This window comes from Toxorhynchites rutilus, chromosome 3 (assembly GCF_029784135.1).
Source record: "Toxorhynchites rutilus septentrionalis strain SRP chromosome 3, ASM2978413v1, whole genome shotgun sequence".
Taxonomy (NCBI): domain Eukaryota; kingdom Metazoa; phylum Arthropoda; class Insecta; order Diptera; family Culicidae; genus Toxorhynchites; species Toxorhynchites rutilus.
Window position 1 is genome coordinate 120,678,819 of NC_073746.1, and position 16,208 is coordinate 120,695,026.

General features: G+C 39.6%; 1 protein-coding gene and 1 long non-coding RNA gene across 2 annotated transcripts; one reads left to right on the top strand and one right to left on the bottom strand.

Moving 5' to 3' along the window:
* Window positions 1-7,164: 7,164 nt before the first annotated feature.
* LOC129775009 (probable basic-leucine zipper transcription factor R) lies at window positions 7,165-9,254 on the bottom strand. Its single transcript, XM_055779164.1, has 2 exons — window positions 8,721-9,254; window positions 7,165-8,665 (listed from the first exon to the last, which is right to left on the bottom strand). The coding sequence occupies exons 1-2, from the start codon at window positions 9,032-9,034 to the stop codon at window positions 7,501-7,503; spliced, it is 1,479 nt and encodes a 492-aa protein (XP_055635139.1). The 5' UTR covers window positions 9,035-9,254; the 3' UTR covers window positions 7,165-7,500.
* A 5,741-nt stretch (window positions 9,255-14,995) lies between these two features.
* On the top strand, window positions 14,996-16,004 carry LOC129775014 (uncharacterized). Its single transcript, XR_008742836.1, has 3 exons — window positions 14,996-15,037; window positions 15,097-15,530; window positions 15,587-16,004. It is a non-coding gene; the product is annotated as an uncharacterized LOC129775014 (long non-coding RNA).
* Window positions 16,005-16,208: the final 204 nt, after the last annotated feature.

The window sequence follows — 16,208 nt, forward strand, 5'->3', positions numbered from 1 at the left end:
CCGTTCGAGAGGTCCTTTGCCAGAGTCTAGAAACGATTGGGGTATTTTCAATGCCTTCGCTGTTATATACCCAGGATTTTCATTTTGATCGTCTCAGTTCTCTGCTGTACTCAGTTAGAGCTCTCTTATATTGAGACCAGTACGAGGTAATTTTTGCTCTGTTGAACAGTTTCCGTGCTGTTTTGCGAAGCCGTTCGAGCCTTTTATTCCACCAAGGAACGTTTCTTGTTGAAGAAACTCTTCTTAGTGGGCAATTATTGTTGTAAGTAGAGACTATCGTTTTGTTTGATTCTTTTGACGCTGATTTAAGCTGCTGAATCGACTTTATTTTTGAGTTTAGAATTTTTGACTCGAGTTCAAGGGAATACCGATCCCAGTTGGTTTTTTTGGGATCGCGGTATTCTTTCAGAACTGTCATGCCACCATCCAATTCAAAAATAATGTGCGACAATGTCAGTAATGATTTTTTTCTAGAATAACCGGGCTACACAGCGTTAGGTCTATGACTTGTCTGGTAGCGTCTATGAATGTTGGTACATTTCCTTTGTTAGTAATATCTATGTTGTTTGACGAGAGAAATTCTAAACGACACTCACCTCAGTAGTTAATGTCTGTACTTACCCATATTGTGTGATGAGCGTTGGCATCACATCCGATGATGGAGTCCTTGTTTATTTCCCTGCAGTAGTTTACAAACGCCGCAACCTCTCGTGGGGGAACCTCAGGAACGTCGCGTTTGTCCCTTTGAATGAACTCTGTAATAGGAAAGCAATTAATGTTTGCATTTACTGAGACAGCAGCTCTTGGGGAGTCATGCTTGTCATCGTAGAACAACTTACATGAACCTGTTTGAATACCTAGTATTCTTTCTTTGTGAACCCAAGGCTCTTGAATAAGAGCTAGATCCATAGCTTCTTTTGTAAACCTCTTGGATAACACGCTCGACGCTGCTTTAGCGTGATGGAGGTTTATTTGCAGAACTTTAGTGTTCCGCATTAGGTTGGGTTGTCCAATCTGGAGGTTTGTTTGGGAGAATCGGAACCCCATCTGTTTTATTGAAATTATGGTCAGGTTTTTTGCTTGTTCCAGTGTCCGTATTTATTTGGGATTTGGAGTGATGGGGGGTAGTTGAAGTTCCTAGCCTGTTTGCGATAGCCGTTGATTTTGTACCGCTTGGGCCAGGAACACTCAGATTGTTTCTTGTTGTTCGGAGGATCTTCACGAGGAAGCTTTAATTTACCAGAAACCCTGTTGATGACTTTTTGAGTATTTTGTGGTTTCACAAGAGTCACTGGTCTCTGAAGACTTCAGATTACCTGGAATTTTGAAGCTTTGGGTTTCCTCGTTTCTTGGCCCCAGATCTTCTTTGAGTACACTGAAGTTTTTCTTAGTTGTGGTTTAGCGCTGCTTTGGATTTATTTTTCTCAGCTTAGTTTCGCCAAATCTGAAGTTTATTTTGAAGATTTTACTAGCAAGTTGGCGCATGAAAGCTTCGTCGACTGTTAGCGTCCAGTCCGCGTGGATTTCATTGAGATTGGATCTCTTTAGTAACCGCCATTTATCGGTGGAGAGGTTTTGCATTTTGATTTTCTATGAGGCTTTTGAGTCTCTCGTCGCTGAATGTTGCGCTTTGTGGGAAAAAGGCATGAAGAATTTCTGGACGCGGAATATTTTTTGCGTCTAGAGCAACCAGTTTTATATTTTCTTCTAGGGTTATCCTGGGAACCGCTTTCTTCCACCATTCTGAAGTTTGATGGTCTTTACAAGAACGGATTAGATAACCTGACTTATACGAGCAGTTAAAAAACTTGGGTTTCACCGGTTCGTTTTTTTTTTGCTCTATTGCAGTGAGTAGAGCATTCTGGATGAAATCTAACTGAGCCGTAATTAGGTCAGCGTTGGGATTTACTCCGGGAATATTCCAACTTTGATCTGCTTCAAGGCTTTCCTGAAGGAGATTCCAGATTCAACAGTGGTTTTTGAAGTATTGATGTTTTGAAGAGTGTTATGAGCATTTTTTTTTCTCATTCAGCCCCGCTCTTTTGCGGGGGCAGAGGTTTTTTGAGGAATCGGTTTTTCGTTGTTAGGTAGCTCCGATCCTCGGGGACATTTTGTTGGTCCAGAGATACGCTGGCTCTTGCAGCCGAGCTTCCTTTGCAGGGATCCCAGTTGCGATCAATTTGTTCTGACCCTTGGTGAGATTTTTCTTCCACGAAGAGTGGATCTCGGCTGGATCTACCACTTTAGATTCAGTTTTTATAGTGACGTTACATTCGTCACGGTCATCCTCTAGCGACTCACAGCGAGTCGGAGTGTTGAGGATGGAAGAGTAGCAGGACTGGACATCCGGAGGTGCGTTGCTCAGTATTTCATCCTCTTCTACACTCATAGAGTCGGTCCTTATTGTTTTTTTTCGACAGAGATAGGCTGCCGGAACCCGAAATTTTTTCATTGTTTTCATTTGGATTATTCATAGAAGTCCCACGAGTCTCGCGGTAAAGAAGGTTCGCTGCATCAGCGACCGGCTTAATGCAGTAAGGGCAGATGTTACTGTGGAGGATGCCCAGGTGCTCCACAGGCACTGTGACCGGTTTATGGTATCATGTAAACAAGAAGTATGTTAGGTTTTAATCCTCGAATTCTAGTTGCAGTCAACGAAAAATGAGTCGCGCGAATAATTGCACGAAAACAGCTGATAGTCATCCGCAAAATGGAAAATGCAGGATGCAGCCAACGCGAAATCGCAGAGTACTTTGGACGAACCAAACCTTCGTGTTTAATGACCTTCACAATCGCTAAAAATCCGAAACGACTGGACGCCCAAGGAAAACGACCGCGAGGGATGATTCTGCTATAAAGCGAGCCTCCAAGAAAGACCTTGTCCGTGAGTTCCCGGACAGTTCAGCGGCGGCTGGTGGAGCAGAGGCCAGGCGTTATAAGCCCCCGGAAGGTCCCGATGAGGACGCCGAAGCATCGGAAGGGGCGGTTGAAGTTCGCAGAAGACCTCTTCAATTGGATCGGTCCGGAGAAGGAAAGCAGTGACGAAATATACTGTGATCGGATGAGACGAAAGTAAACCTCATCGGCTCGGACGAAAAAAGTTGGAGGAGGGGACATTTTGTTGTGGGGGTCTTCTCCTGGTACGGGGTTGGCCCCCTGTACTGGGCGGATAAGATCATGGATCAGTACCTCCAAATCCTAAGGGATGTTATGCTGCCAAACGCCGAGTGGAGATATCCCTGAAATGGCGGTTAATGCAGGATAACGGTCCGAAGCATACCGCCATGATCGTCAAAAAGTGGTTCCAGAATAACAAAATCGACATCATGGAGTGCCCAGTGCAGTCACCGGGTCTGAACCCTATAGAGAATCTACGGAAGGTCATGAAAAGCTGTACACGGAGATGTCGATGAATAAGCAGCAACTGTGGGATAGCATCCAAGCTTGTTGGTACCAATCCCGGTCACCACGTGCCAGAAGCTGGTGGAATCTATGTCGAACCGGGTGCGTGAAGTGATGCGTAACAAAGGTTACACAACCAAGTACTACTAGACGCTTTCCACGGTATGAATTTTCTTGTTACATTTTTTTCCATGAATTTCAAAACTGGTCTTAATTTTTGTTGCGTCATTTTAGTTGTTAAGAATGCCTAAAACGTATTTTTCAATAAATGACTGTTGTTTTAATTACAAATGTTATAATTTTTTTTACATGGATTGAAACACTGGATTGGATTTTTTTTTCTCAAAGTTTTGTCACTTTCTTTTTTTTGCTTGAGCAGTGGTCTTAACTAGAGATGGGCAAACCGTTCATGAACTGTTCAAAAGAAATAGTTCACCAAAAAGAGTGAACGAACGGTCGTTCTTTTTTATTGGGCAACAGTTCACATGAACTGCTTACCCAGTTCAGACCGAACTGTGTTCAAAAACCGCTGGCTGAACTGTGTATACAGTTCAGTTCAAAACGAACTGTACGGTGAACGATGAACTGTGTATGCAGTTCAGAACGAACTGTTTACCAGTCTTCCATTTTTCACAAAAAACACTGCGTCCGGAATAAACATGTCCACGCTGCTATTCACAGTTTTGTGTTTGAGTACAAACATGATTTTTTCGTACCTATGTTAGAAAATGTGACATGTTTGTATTCGTGGTATATTTGGACATACGATGTTTAATCCCAATGTTTCACATGATGTTTAACATGGTGTGCAGTTTCTCTTGCATTTTCACCCCAAGCACCGGCAGTGCGTAGAGTAGAAGAAGCGAATCGGACACTACACCACCACCATTCAACGCGTGGTGTGTTGGTATGTTGACATGGAAAAAAATGCTTTCCTATCATGACGATGGTTGATTCGTTTAAAATATTGGGCAAATAAAATAAACCACTTTATCTGTTCTGAACAAAATAAACGTCGATTGATATCAGAGTTTTTTTACAATTAATATCATTATTTAGTGCACGCATTTATATTCTTGTAACATTCGCTATTATTAGCTATTTGAACAAGTACTAAAATTGAATTATTCAGCAGTGACATGTTAGGCGTGACGCTAACCACTCGACCACGGGAGCAAAATTTTGGCTGGATCTTTGAATACAAATGGCCAATACTGCTTGTTCGCGACGATCGCGACCCGAGCTATAAAACGAGCGGAGAAGAGGAGAAGAAAGGATGATGCAATCGCATGCACACATATTTAGCATATGTAGTGCAGTGTAAGTGTAGCTTTTAGTTTTTTCCTTCATTCAGTTTGTGATAACATCGAGAAATTAATGGTGTGTTTTAGCCGCTGAAATTTCTTTGCTGGTTCTGCTGTGTGCCGCTGAAGGTTGCATCTAAAACTAATTTTTGGGTATTTATTTTTTTGGTCAGCATTTGTACGACGTCGCCCGCTATGCAGTCGGCTCCCCAGACTTTAATTGCCAACATGCACGCAAAAAAAATAGAAAGCTTCTTTCTATTCAGAGCATGTTTTCTTTGAACGAAACCAAGGAATATTTAATCAGACTTGCAAAATGTGCATAACTATATACTATAAAACTTTTACTTAGTCGCGGCAATACATACACACACTCTTTACAGATACACGGGCCGAAGGTTGTGCAGTCCACTGATGATTCAACAAGAGCCAAAGGTTGTACCGCTGATGACAACTCTACACGAGCTGATGATTGCGCCGGCTAGTGTTCATTCTATCCTGGATTTCTCGAGTCGAAAAAGACGCACCACGCTAGATATGGGGTGCAGACTAGGGGGTCGCTGATTAACGGTCAGCTGCATCCCAATAGGAAGTATCCCATGTCGGGCACACGTACAGAGCACTGAAGACTGCAACATCCCAATTATGAGAACACTTGTAATACTAACCTCGAGCCAACCGCGAGTAATCGGTTACATATTACTAACATAGTTGTAAGCAAACATTGTCAAAATATTGAACTCCCGGCCCCGTTAGGCTGACGCCATATAAGCCTTAATAAAAATATATATTTTGGTGCATGAACTTATAGCCTCTTAGTTCGTGCAATTTTTAAAATGCGAATTAAATTTCAAGTTCGTTTCTGTGAAAAATTATTCTACGAAGAAATGTTTTTGGATGAATAATTTCTTTCCGTGTATGAAAAGAAACGAAACGAAAGCAATGAATACTGCGACATCGGGTGATATGTTTGTACATGATGTTCTTGAATTATAAACATCGTGTTTGTTTTCACATGTCTATGTTTGTGTATCATTGTTCGTGTTGGGGATAGACACTCAACACTAGCGAGAATCATGTTCGAATTCAAACAAAAACATGGAATTTTCACATCGCATGGACATGTGTAAGTGTTTTTCGGAAGACTGCTGTTTACGATGACCGCTGGCTGAACTGTGCGTACAGTTCAGAACGAACTGTGTATGGTGATCGGTGTATAAGAGGAAGGCGAGTGAACGAGTGATAGCCGAATGCTGCTGCAAGGTAAATAGTCCTCAAATTAACGAATGGAAACAAACGATAGCCCCATGAAATAACAAAAATAAGATGTCGGTATTGTCGTTTTCATAATAAAATGCAATATTTCAGGATACGATGGTTCTTAAATTGGATTAATTTGTGTTGCTGATATGAAATGTTTTTATATTATATCATATTGTGCTCGATAATTTTGAGAAAGTCTTTCGCGTTTTGGTACAATTTTGTTATAGCAGTTATTGCAAAACATTAAAGAAAAGCAGCGCAAGGCTAGTCTGTGCTGAAAATAATGAATCACGGCTCAAACTAAATCAAAATTTCAAAATCATAGTTTGATTTTCTATTCTGCTAAGATATTTTCAACAAAATTCGAACATTTAATTATTGCTCACAAACAGCATTTTATGCATGAAAAGAACAGTCCTACATAATATCTCACACTTTTTTATACATGCTTTGGCATATCCCTCTAATGTACGAAAGAGTGAGTGAACTGCTCAAAAGAACTAGTTCACTTAAGTGAACGGTTGGTCACTGAACGGTTAAAGTGAACCGTTTTGCCTATCTCTAGTCTTAACCCATTAACGACCAAGCTGTAAAAAATATTTTTATAACAAAAGCCATTGGTGTAATTTTGATTATTGGCGTTACAGAAACCCCAATTTTCAAGAATTATTTTTTTCCGTTCTTCCGTTTCCCGGAAAATGACAAAAAAATAAAAAAGTGCCAAACAAAAACATTGGCCAAAACCTACATTTTTGGTTCTGTAAGAGGTTCAATCCAATGGGTTTTTTTTCCTACATCACAATGTGTGTTCTTTTATCAAAGTAATACTGTAGAAAAGTTTCATATATTTACATTTTATAAAGTTTTTTTTTTGTTAGGTTATATACATAACCTATACTTTCCGCACATAGTTGCTTTAAACCGAATTTATTGTCCAATAAAGCTATACAAAACTTGATGAAATAGATGATAAGTGATAGCTAATAAACTGAGCTATCACTTGATGCCGAAACCTTACCATATAGAAGCTTTCCAAAGCCATGAAAAATTATCAAAGTTGCTGTTCGATTTTTCGAACGCTTGGCCTCAAATAGGTTAATGTTTTGTCCGACGCTGTAACTCTTGAGAATATCTACCACAGAAAAGCTGTTGCAATCAAAATGCTATAAAAATATGATTCACTGTTTTGTGTTCGTTTTGTACATATAAAACGTACTTTTATTTCCAATGATACGTGCACCGATTATGTTCACTAAATTAAATATAATAATAATAATCATAATAATAAACTATCAGAAATAATGATAACTCAATATCGAAAAGCGGAACAATACTAACTCGATTCGATACATTTTATTGACTACTAGAATCACTATCTTTTTTTTTTTGTCAAATACCGTGATATGGTATACTTCCATCGTTTGGGTCCTCGATATAACGTATCTTTCGTCTGTTCCGAAACGGGAAAGCATCCAACAATGATTGCTGTGTCCTCACAGCAATTTTCATCTCCTACGATGCACAAACAAACCTAGGACTGGGTTTGGTAATGTTGTTTCTGTTGTGTCTGCTGCTGCAGCTGTTGTTGTTGTTGTTGCTGCTGCTGCTGTTGCTGATGTTGTAATTGCAACTGTGCTTGGAGGACTTGTTGCTGTCTTAGATAATTTTGATCCATTGTCGCGACGGGAGTAATAACGATTCCTCCTGGGGCGTTTTGATCATGTCGAACGTTGATAATGTTCTGGATTGGGATTGCATGCGCTGCCGCTGGGTTCAGTGTGGCTGTTGAGCTGGTTCCAGCCGTGCCTGCAGACACCTGCGTCGCCGAATGGATCGGAATGATTTCGATTTGATTGTTCACGGGAAGCAGCTGATTTATTGGCCAAGCTGTACTAATGGGGGTGATTGTAGTTGTGGCGGTTGCAGGTTGGGCGTTGATTTGTGTAGGTATCTGCTGAGATTGGAACGCTGGAACCAGCTGATTGCTGTCGAAGGTTTGTACTGGCACCAGTATGGGAGTTCCGTTATGCATGATGATCATCGTGGTTACATTTGGAGTAGGATTATGTTGCTGACCTGCTGTGGTTACCAACGGAATCGATGCGTGCTGGGTTTGATGCTGTACTGCTGCAACTGGTGCAACAGTTACGGTATGCATCTGCACGGGACTCTGCATAACTTGAGTTTTTTCATGAGCGTCATAATGATTACGCGCGTCACACAGCTGTTCGAAGGAAGTCGAACAAATTTTGCAAGTATACGGACTACTGTGGGTTTCTTCGTGTACTTGAAGGTCATCCTCACTAGGAATGTACACGTCACAGACACAACACTCCACCGTTTGACCTACATCTTCGTATTCGTAGAAATCTTCATCATCTTGTTCTTGATCCGCCTCTTGTTCTTGTTCTTGTGTTTCTTCCTCCTCTTCTTCTTCTTCTTCTTCATCTTTCGGCTGCAACTGCACTGCAACGAATTGTCGCTGTTTGTCGACAATTTGTTCTCGTTGTATCCTAATTTTATCATTTTTAACCGACTGATGAAAAGGGCCAAACGTTTCTTCCAACTTTTTCATTTCTCTCGGTCGGATCTTCAAACAGTGATAACGCAAATAGTGTGTTTGAAGACATTTTATGTTGGAAGTAGTATAACTTGGACATCCCAGTTGACACTTTAACGCTTGAGTATGCTTTGCCCTGGAATTGAAAAAATGTTCGATATTGTTCCTGAACCAAAATCAATCGCGTTTACCTTTTGTGGATATGAAGTTTGTTGGTGTCAAAGAAATACTTTCCACAATCTCTACAACTGTGATTCTCTTCGAAATGGTTCCGAATGTGTCCCAAGAGCTGCATCGTCTTGTTGAACACCTCGCTGCATATTTTACACTTAAACCCCAGTCGGAGTCGTTGTTCCGAACCATCTGTAACCACTCGGAAATGTTGTACCATTTTCTCAATCTGGAAATATCGAAAGTTGGGAAAATCTTCCGGCAACGATGGTCGTGTGTTGTCCTCCGCAAGGATGTCCGGATCATCTTCGGGTTTAATACAGTTTGCTTCCATTTGTATGTTTATGATTTACACAGTCCCAGAACAGCAAATTCAAGTTGCACCCCGAGTGATCTATCGAATCCACTGTGAATTCGTTTCAATCCGGACTTTCGAACGGTGGAATTATAATACAATTCACATATTTTCTTAAATATTTTGAAATGAGAGCAACAATACTAGGGAAAAATAATTTATGTTTTTTCCTTCTTTTTATTCTTCTCTTGTTGACAGATGCAATCCGTAGCACCAAATGTAAACAAAGAAGAGAATAGACAAAAAGGTACAAAAAGAGAATCTCCACCCAGTGTAAAAGCTATGTATCACGGATGCAATACGAAAAGCACATTAAGCTGCGGTGACACTAGATGCGAGTTCATAAAAAAATTAGTTATAATTCGTTTGATATCATGGTTTTCATAAAAAAATTTAAACAAACTTTCTGTTTCGTGAACTACATATACAGTAAGTTACCTCTAATTCGACATAGTGAGGTACCACTCAATACCACATTTGAGGCGGTTGTGACCCGTAATTGAACTTTCGAGTGGTACAGCGTCAACGTCTGGTGGCGGCTTTCAATCTGGGGCCCTAATTTGGGTCGCAAACTCGATGTTTACAAAAATGTCCAATTATTCGTGTAGCATTACAGTTCAGATAATGTCCATGTGAACACGTTAAACAAAAGTTTTTTAAAAGCACATTCAGATCTGTTTCCAAAATAAATGGAATTTGTGCTGCAGTTTTATGAATGTTTAAACGTTTCGCCCATATTTATCCATAAAATGGATATTTCGAATATTTTTCCATATCAGCGAACTTATCCGCTCAAATATGTATTCTAAATGAAACTCACATAAACGGTGAGTGATCAAAATTCCATTGGAAGTAGAGGATCATTGTTTTCAACTTCTAAGCTACGTCATTTGAGCATAAACTGAACTCTTTGTTCTATGTCCAAGTCTACGGACCGTAAATTTGACATGGCGAACTGCTGATACATTTTTATCTGCAGAGTACATTGTAGGGTTGATTCAGTCCACCTTTTCTATGTACCCTCGTTCCCGAATATTTCCCGAATTTTGCGACGTTATTTTTTAATACAGCTGACTTAGGCTGATGTCACATTAGGCGGATTCGCCGCCGCGGATATCGCGACGGTTTTTTTCTCGATTTGAATTCGCTTCCAAAACCACCCCGCTCTGTGTGACATGGCTCATTTACAATACACTGTAGATCCTTCGCTGCGGTTTTACACGCGGAAGCATTGCTAGACTGAAACTAGTTCGAATAATTGAGTTACTCTCCTTCCTCGTTCTGTTTACAACTCCTAACAAGAATTTGCTCCATGGGAATGAGTATCTCTATGACGTACGCTTCATGATTCTCGCTTTCTCGTCCGGGCGTTCAATTTTCCTCTCCGAGCGCGTTTACTTCGATGAAATTGTGTGAGGAAAAAATGCGCTACAGCAGATAGGACGACATTAATATTTAATGTTCCACAGAGGATTTCTCGGATGGTGTTTAAATTCATCTACAAGAGACTACAAACAATAATCCCCCTCAAATCACTAATTTTATGAGTTGATGTACCGTTCTGAATCATATTTCGGACACTTAAGGCATATGATGTAGAAAACAGTTCTAAACTTTATGCAAGGTATTATTTGGTTGCCATTTTTAGTAAATTAGTTCAATATAATTTTAAGCTTTCTACTTTGGTACCTATTTGATTGAAAACATAAAAAAATTATCGAATAAAATGCTTTTCAAATGAAGCGAATAAAAATCAAACTTCGGACACTGAATCAAATTTCGGACAGACTGAATTCAAATTTCGGACACTTTATTTTGTAATTTTTTGAACGAAAATTACATTACACTTGATTATATTTTATAGTCAACTGTGAAACACTTACCAAGCAATCACAGTAACTGTTAACGATGATGAGAACTGATGAAACACGGGAGAAATTTAAATATTGATAAACGGGTAAATTGTACGTGCTCACGCTAAGCAAACGTCAAACACAAACGATAGTGAGTAGTGTTGATAGATTTATTCCGATTATGTTATAATTCAAGTGTAGTTCTCATATGACATGTTAGTGAAACCAAGGGATTACTCTAAGAAGCAATTGTGATATTGATTTTATAGTTATATCATCAGTGCATTAAGCATTTTAAGATATTAGAACAAAGTGTCCGAAATATTATTCAGAACGGTAAATGCGTTATTGGCCAAGGCTATTACGATATATTTTTCCGTCAGCACAAATACAGAACGCTCCTTTCGGGCTCGAGTAAACCTTAATTACCTTGAATTAATCAAAAACATAAATTAGCGCAAATATGTCAACATGCTTAATAAATATCTACTCATAAAATAGGATTGTGGAACTCTACATAATTTGTATGCAGATAGACTATCCACAATTTGTGGGGGGAATACTCATACAACTAAAAAAAAAAGCTTTATTTTAAAATGTTTTCTTATCCTGAGACTGGCTCACCATATTGCACTGCTACTAAAACCGTAGGCTAACCCCAAGGATATTTTTTTATCCATTTTCGGCGAATAATTAATAGAGTGCCGTGTTATGAAACATCAGAACAATAGCAAAAACAACATCACGATCATAAGGTGTTGGTTCGGTTATTCCAGACGACATTGGAATATATTCCATCTGATCATCTTTAGGAAGGTTAACGACCTTCAAGGGATAAATTTATCTTGGGAACATTAAATTGATGTCCATGACCTTCAGTCGGACGTTTATTCGCTCTGATAAACTCATCTGTAACATCCCAATCTTTCGTTCGGTAGAACAAAGTGATCCGCGAAAAACCGCTCTCCGGTGCTGAGCATGCCTAAGGGCGATTACACATTATCCGGTTTCCGCCGGATCGGTTTCAAAAAGCACCGCTGGGTTTGGATGGATAACCGGATTACAATATGAAAGAGTCCTCGCACTACACAAAACCGTACATCTTTCACATACACATACATGCATTTATTTATATAGTGGAATGACAGGTAAACATTGCAAATACTTCAGCTACATGCAGCTGATTGCATATGGAAAATCCTGAAACCAAAACTGCTGCGGCAACAACGAGCCTTCCCAAATTTGTGTCCCTTGGAGAGTACATACGGCCGGGGTGTGGTACGCCAGACCTCGCGTACACTGCTCGCACATAAGTACGGTGTTCTTATGATAAATAAACATGAAAAACTTACTGGATAAAAAACATGGCTGTAATCAACAGTATTACAGAAAACTAACTTTAGTCGAGTTGCAGTGTACTTATACACACGCTACCCAGCAAACTTTAAATCGCAAAACAAGCGTATATATAACATCATATGCCCTAAAATTTGGTTGGCATATAATGCGCCTAACTGGCATATGCATGCAAAAGTGCAGACCATATACATACATGACAAATGCTTACCGAATTTGTTTGGATGAATATGCAACTTTGACCGGCTATAATAATGATTATGTTGAATTGAATTGCGATCTAATATGGATATATTCATGAATTGTCAAAGCACTAAATACGACTTTTTCCATACTCATATACGATTTATTACAGACATAGAAAAAAAAACAAATGGCGCAAAATATTTTCGTGAAATGTTTATTATAGCCTCACTAATCGCCATTTTTATATATGAGTATTTATGTTTGTGGAAATAATAATTATTTGATTGACTTGTGTTGGGAGTGGAATATGAATATTAAAAATGGCACAGACTGATGTTTTGTGAAAACTGCTGCAATGTGGATTCGAACTCCGGTCGTCTGGATTATCATACACCAGCTATCTCGCGCGACTATCTGAAATTAAATTTAACAGCAGTTAAAACTTTCGAGTTCATCAGCATTTCATTGATATTTCAATATGATGTAATATGTTCTTTATTAGGATCTAATATGATTTACTGTTTCATGATTTTCTTCAGCATGCAACACGATTTACTACAGTACTGAATCGATTTAAATTATACGCTTATACGACACACAAACTGCATTAGCGTAATATACGCATATGATGCGGATTATATATATTTCACGACAATGTACATCATAAAATTGATGTTTATTATACCGAATTGCGACTTAATTTGATAATGGTATATAAAATCGAGTTTTTACATTTTATGCGATTTCAAATATACACGATTCAGACGGCGCCAGTGGTTGTATGGTTAGCGTAACAGCCTCACAATCCGATCGGCCTGGGTTCAATCCCAGCTGGCGTCGTTGGGATTTTCTGAGGCGAAAAATCTCTGGTTACGTCTTCCTTCGGAGCGGAAGTAAAAGAAGTTGGCCCGGCTCATGAGTTGTTGAGTCTGATAGGTAGGAACAGGTGGAGTCGCCTCCCTGATGTCGGTGATTGGCACTAAAGTGGCGGAAATAGGCCGACGAAAAATAAGCGAAGATAAAAAAAAAATATACACGATACATACTTTGATTGATAGTATATGCAATTATGATTTATTCGGATTTCTTGTAAGACTTGGCACGTGCAAAATTATACGATTTAATGTTTGTTGTTTTGCTGGGGAGTGCTATCCAAATCTCTTTACCTGCCTTTGTGTATTAGAAGAACCAGATTCAGTCCACCTTTTCTGAGTACCCTCGTTCCCGAATTTTGCGACGTTATTTTTGAATACAGCTGAGTTAGCGTGGATACACACTGGACGGCTCTACCGCGCGATTTTCACAATGACAAGTCGCAGCAGGAGCTTGATGTAAAACACATTCAGCGTCTTTCGACGGTTTCACTATCTGCCATTATTATATGTTTATAGACAGATGCAAGACGAGTCTATGGTACAAGGTACAACTGTTTGGACAGTAAGCGGATTAGAGGGGCGGTTATAAATACAGAATGATGAGAAACGGAAGAGGGGATGTTAACCTGAGCGAAAGGGAGAGAGAACTTGATCACAAACGTCTGAAATATTGCATTTCTCGACAATTTGGATGGAATACGATTATCCGCAGCTACATGACCGCAGAGTGGATTTCACGTATTGGCTCACCTGAGAGTACATTTATTATTGCCTTGCTTTATTTTCACCTTTCAGAAGCGTATAAACACTAATACTCTCACAAAACCGTTGCGGCGCATCATCTCCATCGAGCCACCGCAGCGAATGAGGAACCGTACAACAGTGATTTTGGAACCGTACACCCCCGCCCCGCCTTGTGTGTTTTATATCATACACATTCCATTATCGAGGCTCCGTGGCGGTCTGTCATTGCCAAATCCGCGCGGGAGAGCCGTCCAGTGTGTTCTTATAGCTGATTTACACATTGACCAGTAATTGGCGCCAGTTACTTGAACGTCAACGGCACGCCATATTTAGATCACCAGTTGACTGGTGCTGTGCGTTTATACACACCCACAATCCAATCGACGAAAAAAACATCGACCTAACAACGACCGTAACGCTGTTACCTATTCACGATGACGACGATTAGGTATCGACATCTGGATACAGCATTAGTTTGTATGAGGCAAACTATTCTCTATCATATTAGTCGGCCCGAATCAGTTTATATTTGCTAAAATTTGTATGAAATTTTTTTCTTTGCATATTTTTTTCTACTTAAAGTACGTTGTCATGACCCTAATTTGAACAATTTTCTATAGACGTTCAGATATTCTCAAAAAAAACTTGTCATTATAATATAAAATTATCTCAAAACATATTTTTTATGACGTTTTTTCACCACTTGCAGGCAATGGTGATTTTCACTTACATAGAGTACTAATTTGATTAAGGAAAAATCATGTTCATTCATAATTTTCATTTTAAAAATGTATTCATTCCTTCTGCAAATCCATACTGTCATGCCTATTCCCCAATATCGTCAACGCGGATAGTTCGTTAGTCGAAAATACTGAATAATTAAACAAACCAAATGGCATCACTGGTGGTTCTTTTTTCCACTCCGCTAAACTGTCATCTCAAACCAAAACAAATGGATCATACAACTGGTGAGTATGAAATATATTTCGGCTTATTAATTATTAATTATTTTATCTTGTCTTATCAGCTATGAATACATTCGACTCGTTTGCTTCCATCAATCGGTAAGTGAGAAAGATGAATTCTCCCATCACCACAGTACGGATTTCCACTTCTATCACAACAGCCAACAACATCCGTTTTCCTGCAGCAGTAACCTCCAACCCCTGTTGGCAATGCCGGGGGACAGCATCAACAGCAGCAGCAGCAGAATTTGACCATGGTATGGTATTGCGAAGAACTTTCCCCATTAGAGGTTCCGTGCTTCGCGCACATTCAAAAATCCTCTTCAGACACGAAAACTCAACAAGGAGGTATTTATCAACTTGCTCAGCTGAATTACCACCCGGAGGAACCCGAATACACTGATTCCGTTGTATAGTAGAATGAAAATAGGCGAGGTAAGCGAACATAATCGCATGATATTTTAATGTTCGCTTTTTTATCCGGATCATACAACTGGTGAGTAGGGAATTCATTTCTGCTTTTCACTTACTAATCATTTTATTTTGTTTCAGCTATGAATACATCCGACTCAATCAATCGGCGAGTGAGAAAGATGATTTCCCTCATCACCACATTGCTTATTTCCACTTCTGTCACACCAGCCAACAGCATCAGCTTTCCCGCAGCAGTATCCTTTAAGTCCAGGCTGCTATTCCGGGGAACAGCATCAACAGCAACAGCAGCAGGACCTGGCCATCGATAGTATTTCGAGCAATTTTCCCCCTCGGAGATCTCGTGCTTCACGCACATTGAAGAATCCTCCTCAGCCACATATCTGTGTCATCAAGGGCAAGGAGGTATTCATCAATGTACTCAGTCGGATTTGAATCGTCAATCCAGACAACCCGGATGCACCGATTCCATTATATACCTTATTTTTATTATACATGGATTCTTATTATTTTTTTTCGATAAAATGATTAAAATCGATCAATGTATTTCCTTTTCATTTTCAATAACAAACCAATACAAACAAGCAGCAAGCAGTGCTGAAAGCAGCGCTGCAAGCAGGTCGACGCCTTGCACATGTTGGCGAAAAAGTGGCGTCAAGTTGTTCGATGAATGCATATGAAAGGTCGATAACTCGATTGCAAGGTGGCAGCATTTGAGGTCGATTGTTGACATTTCATCGAC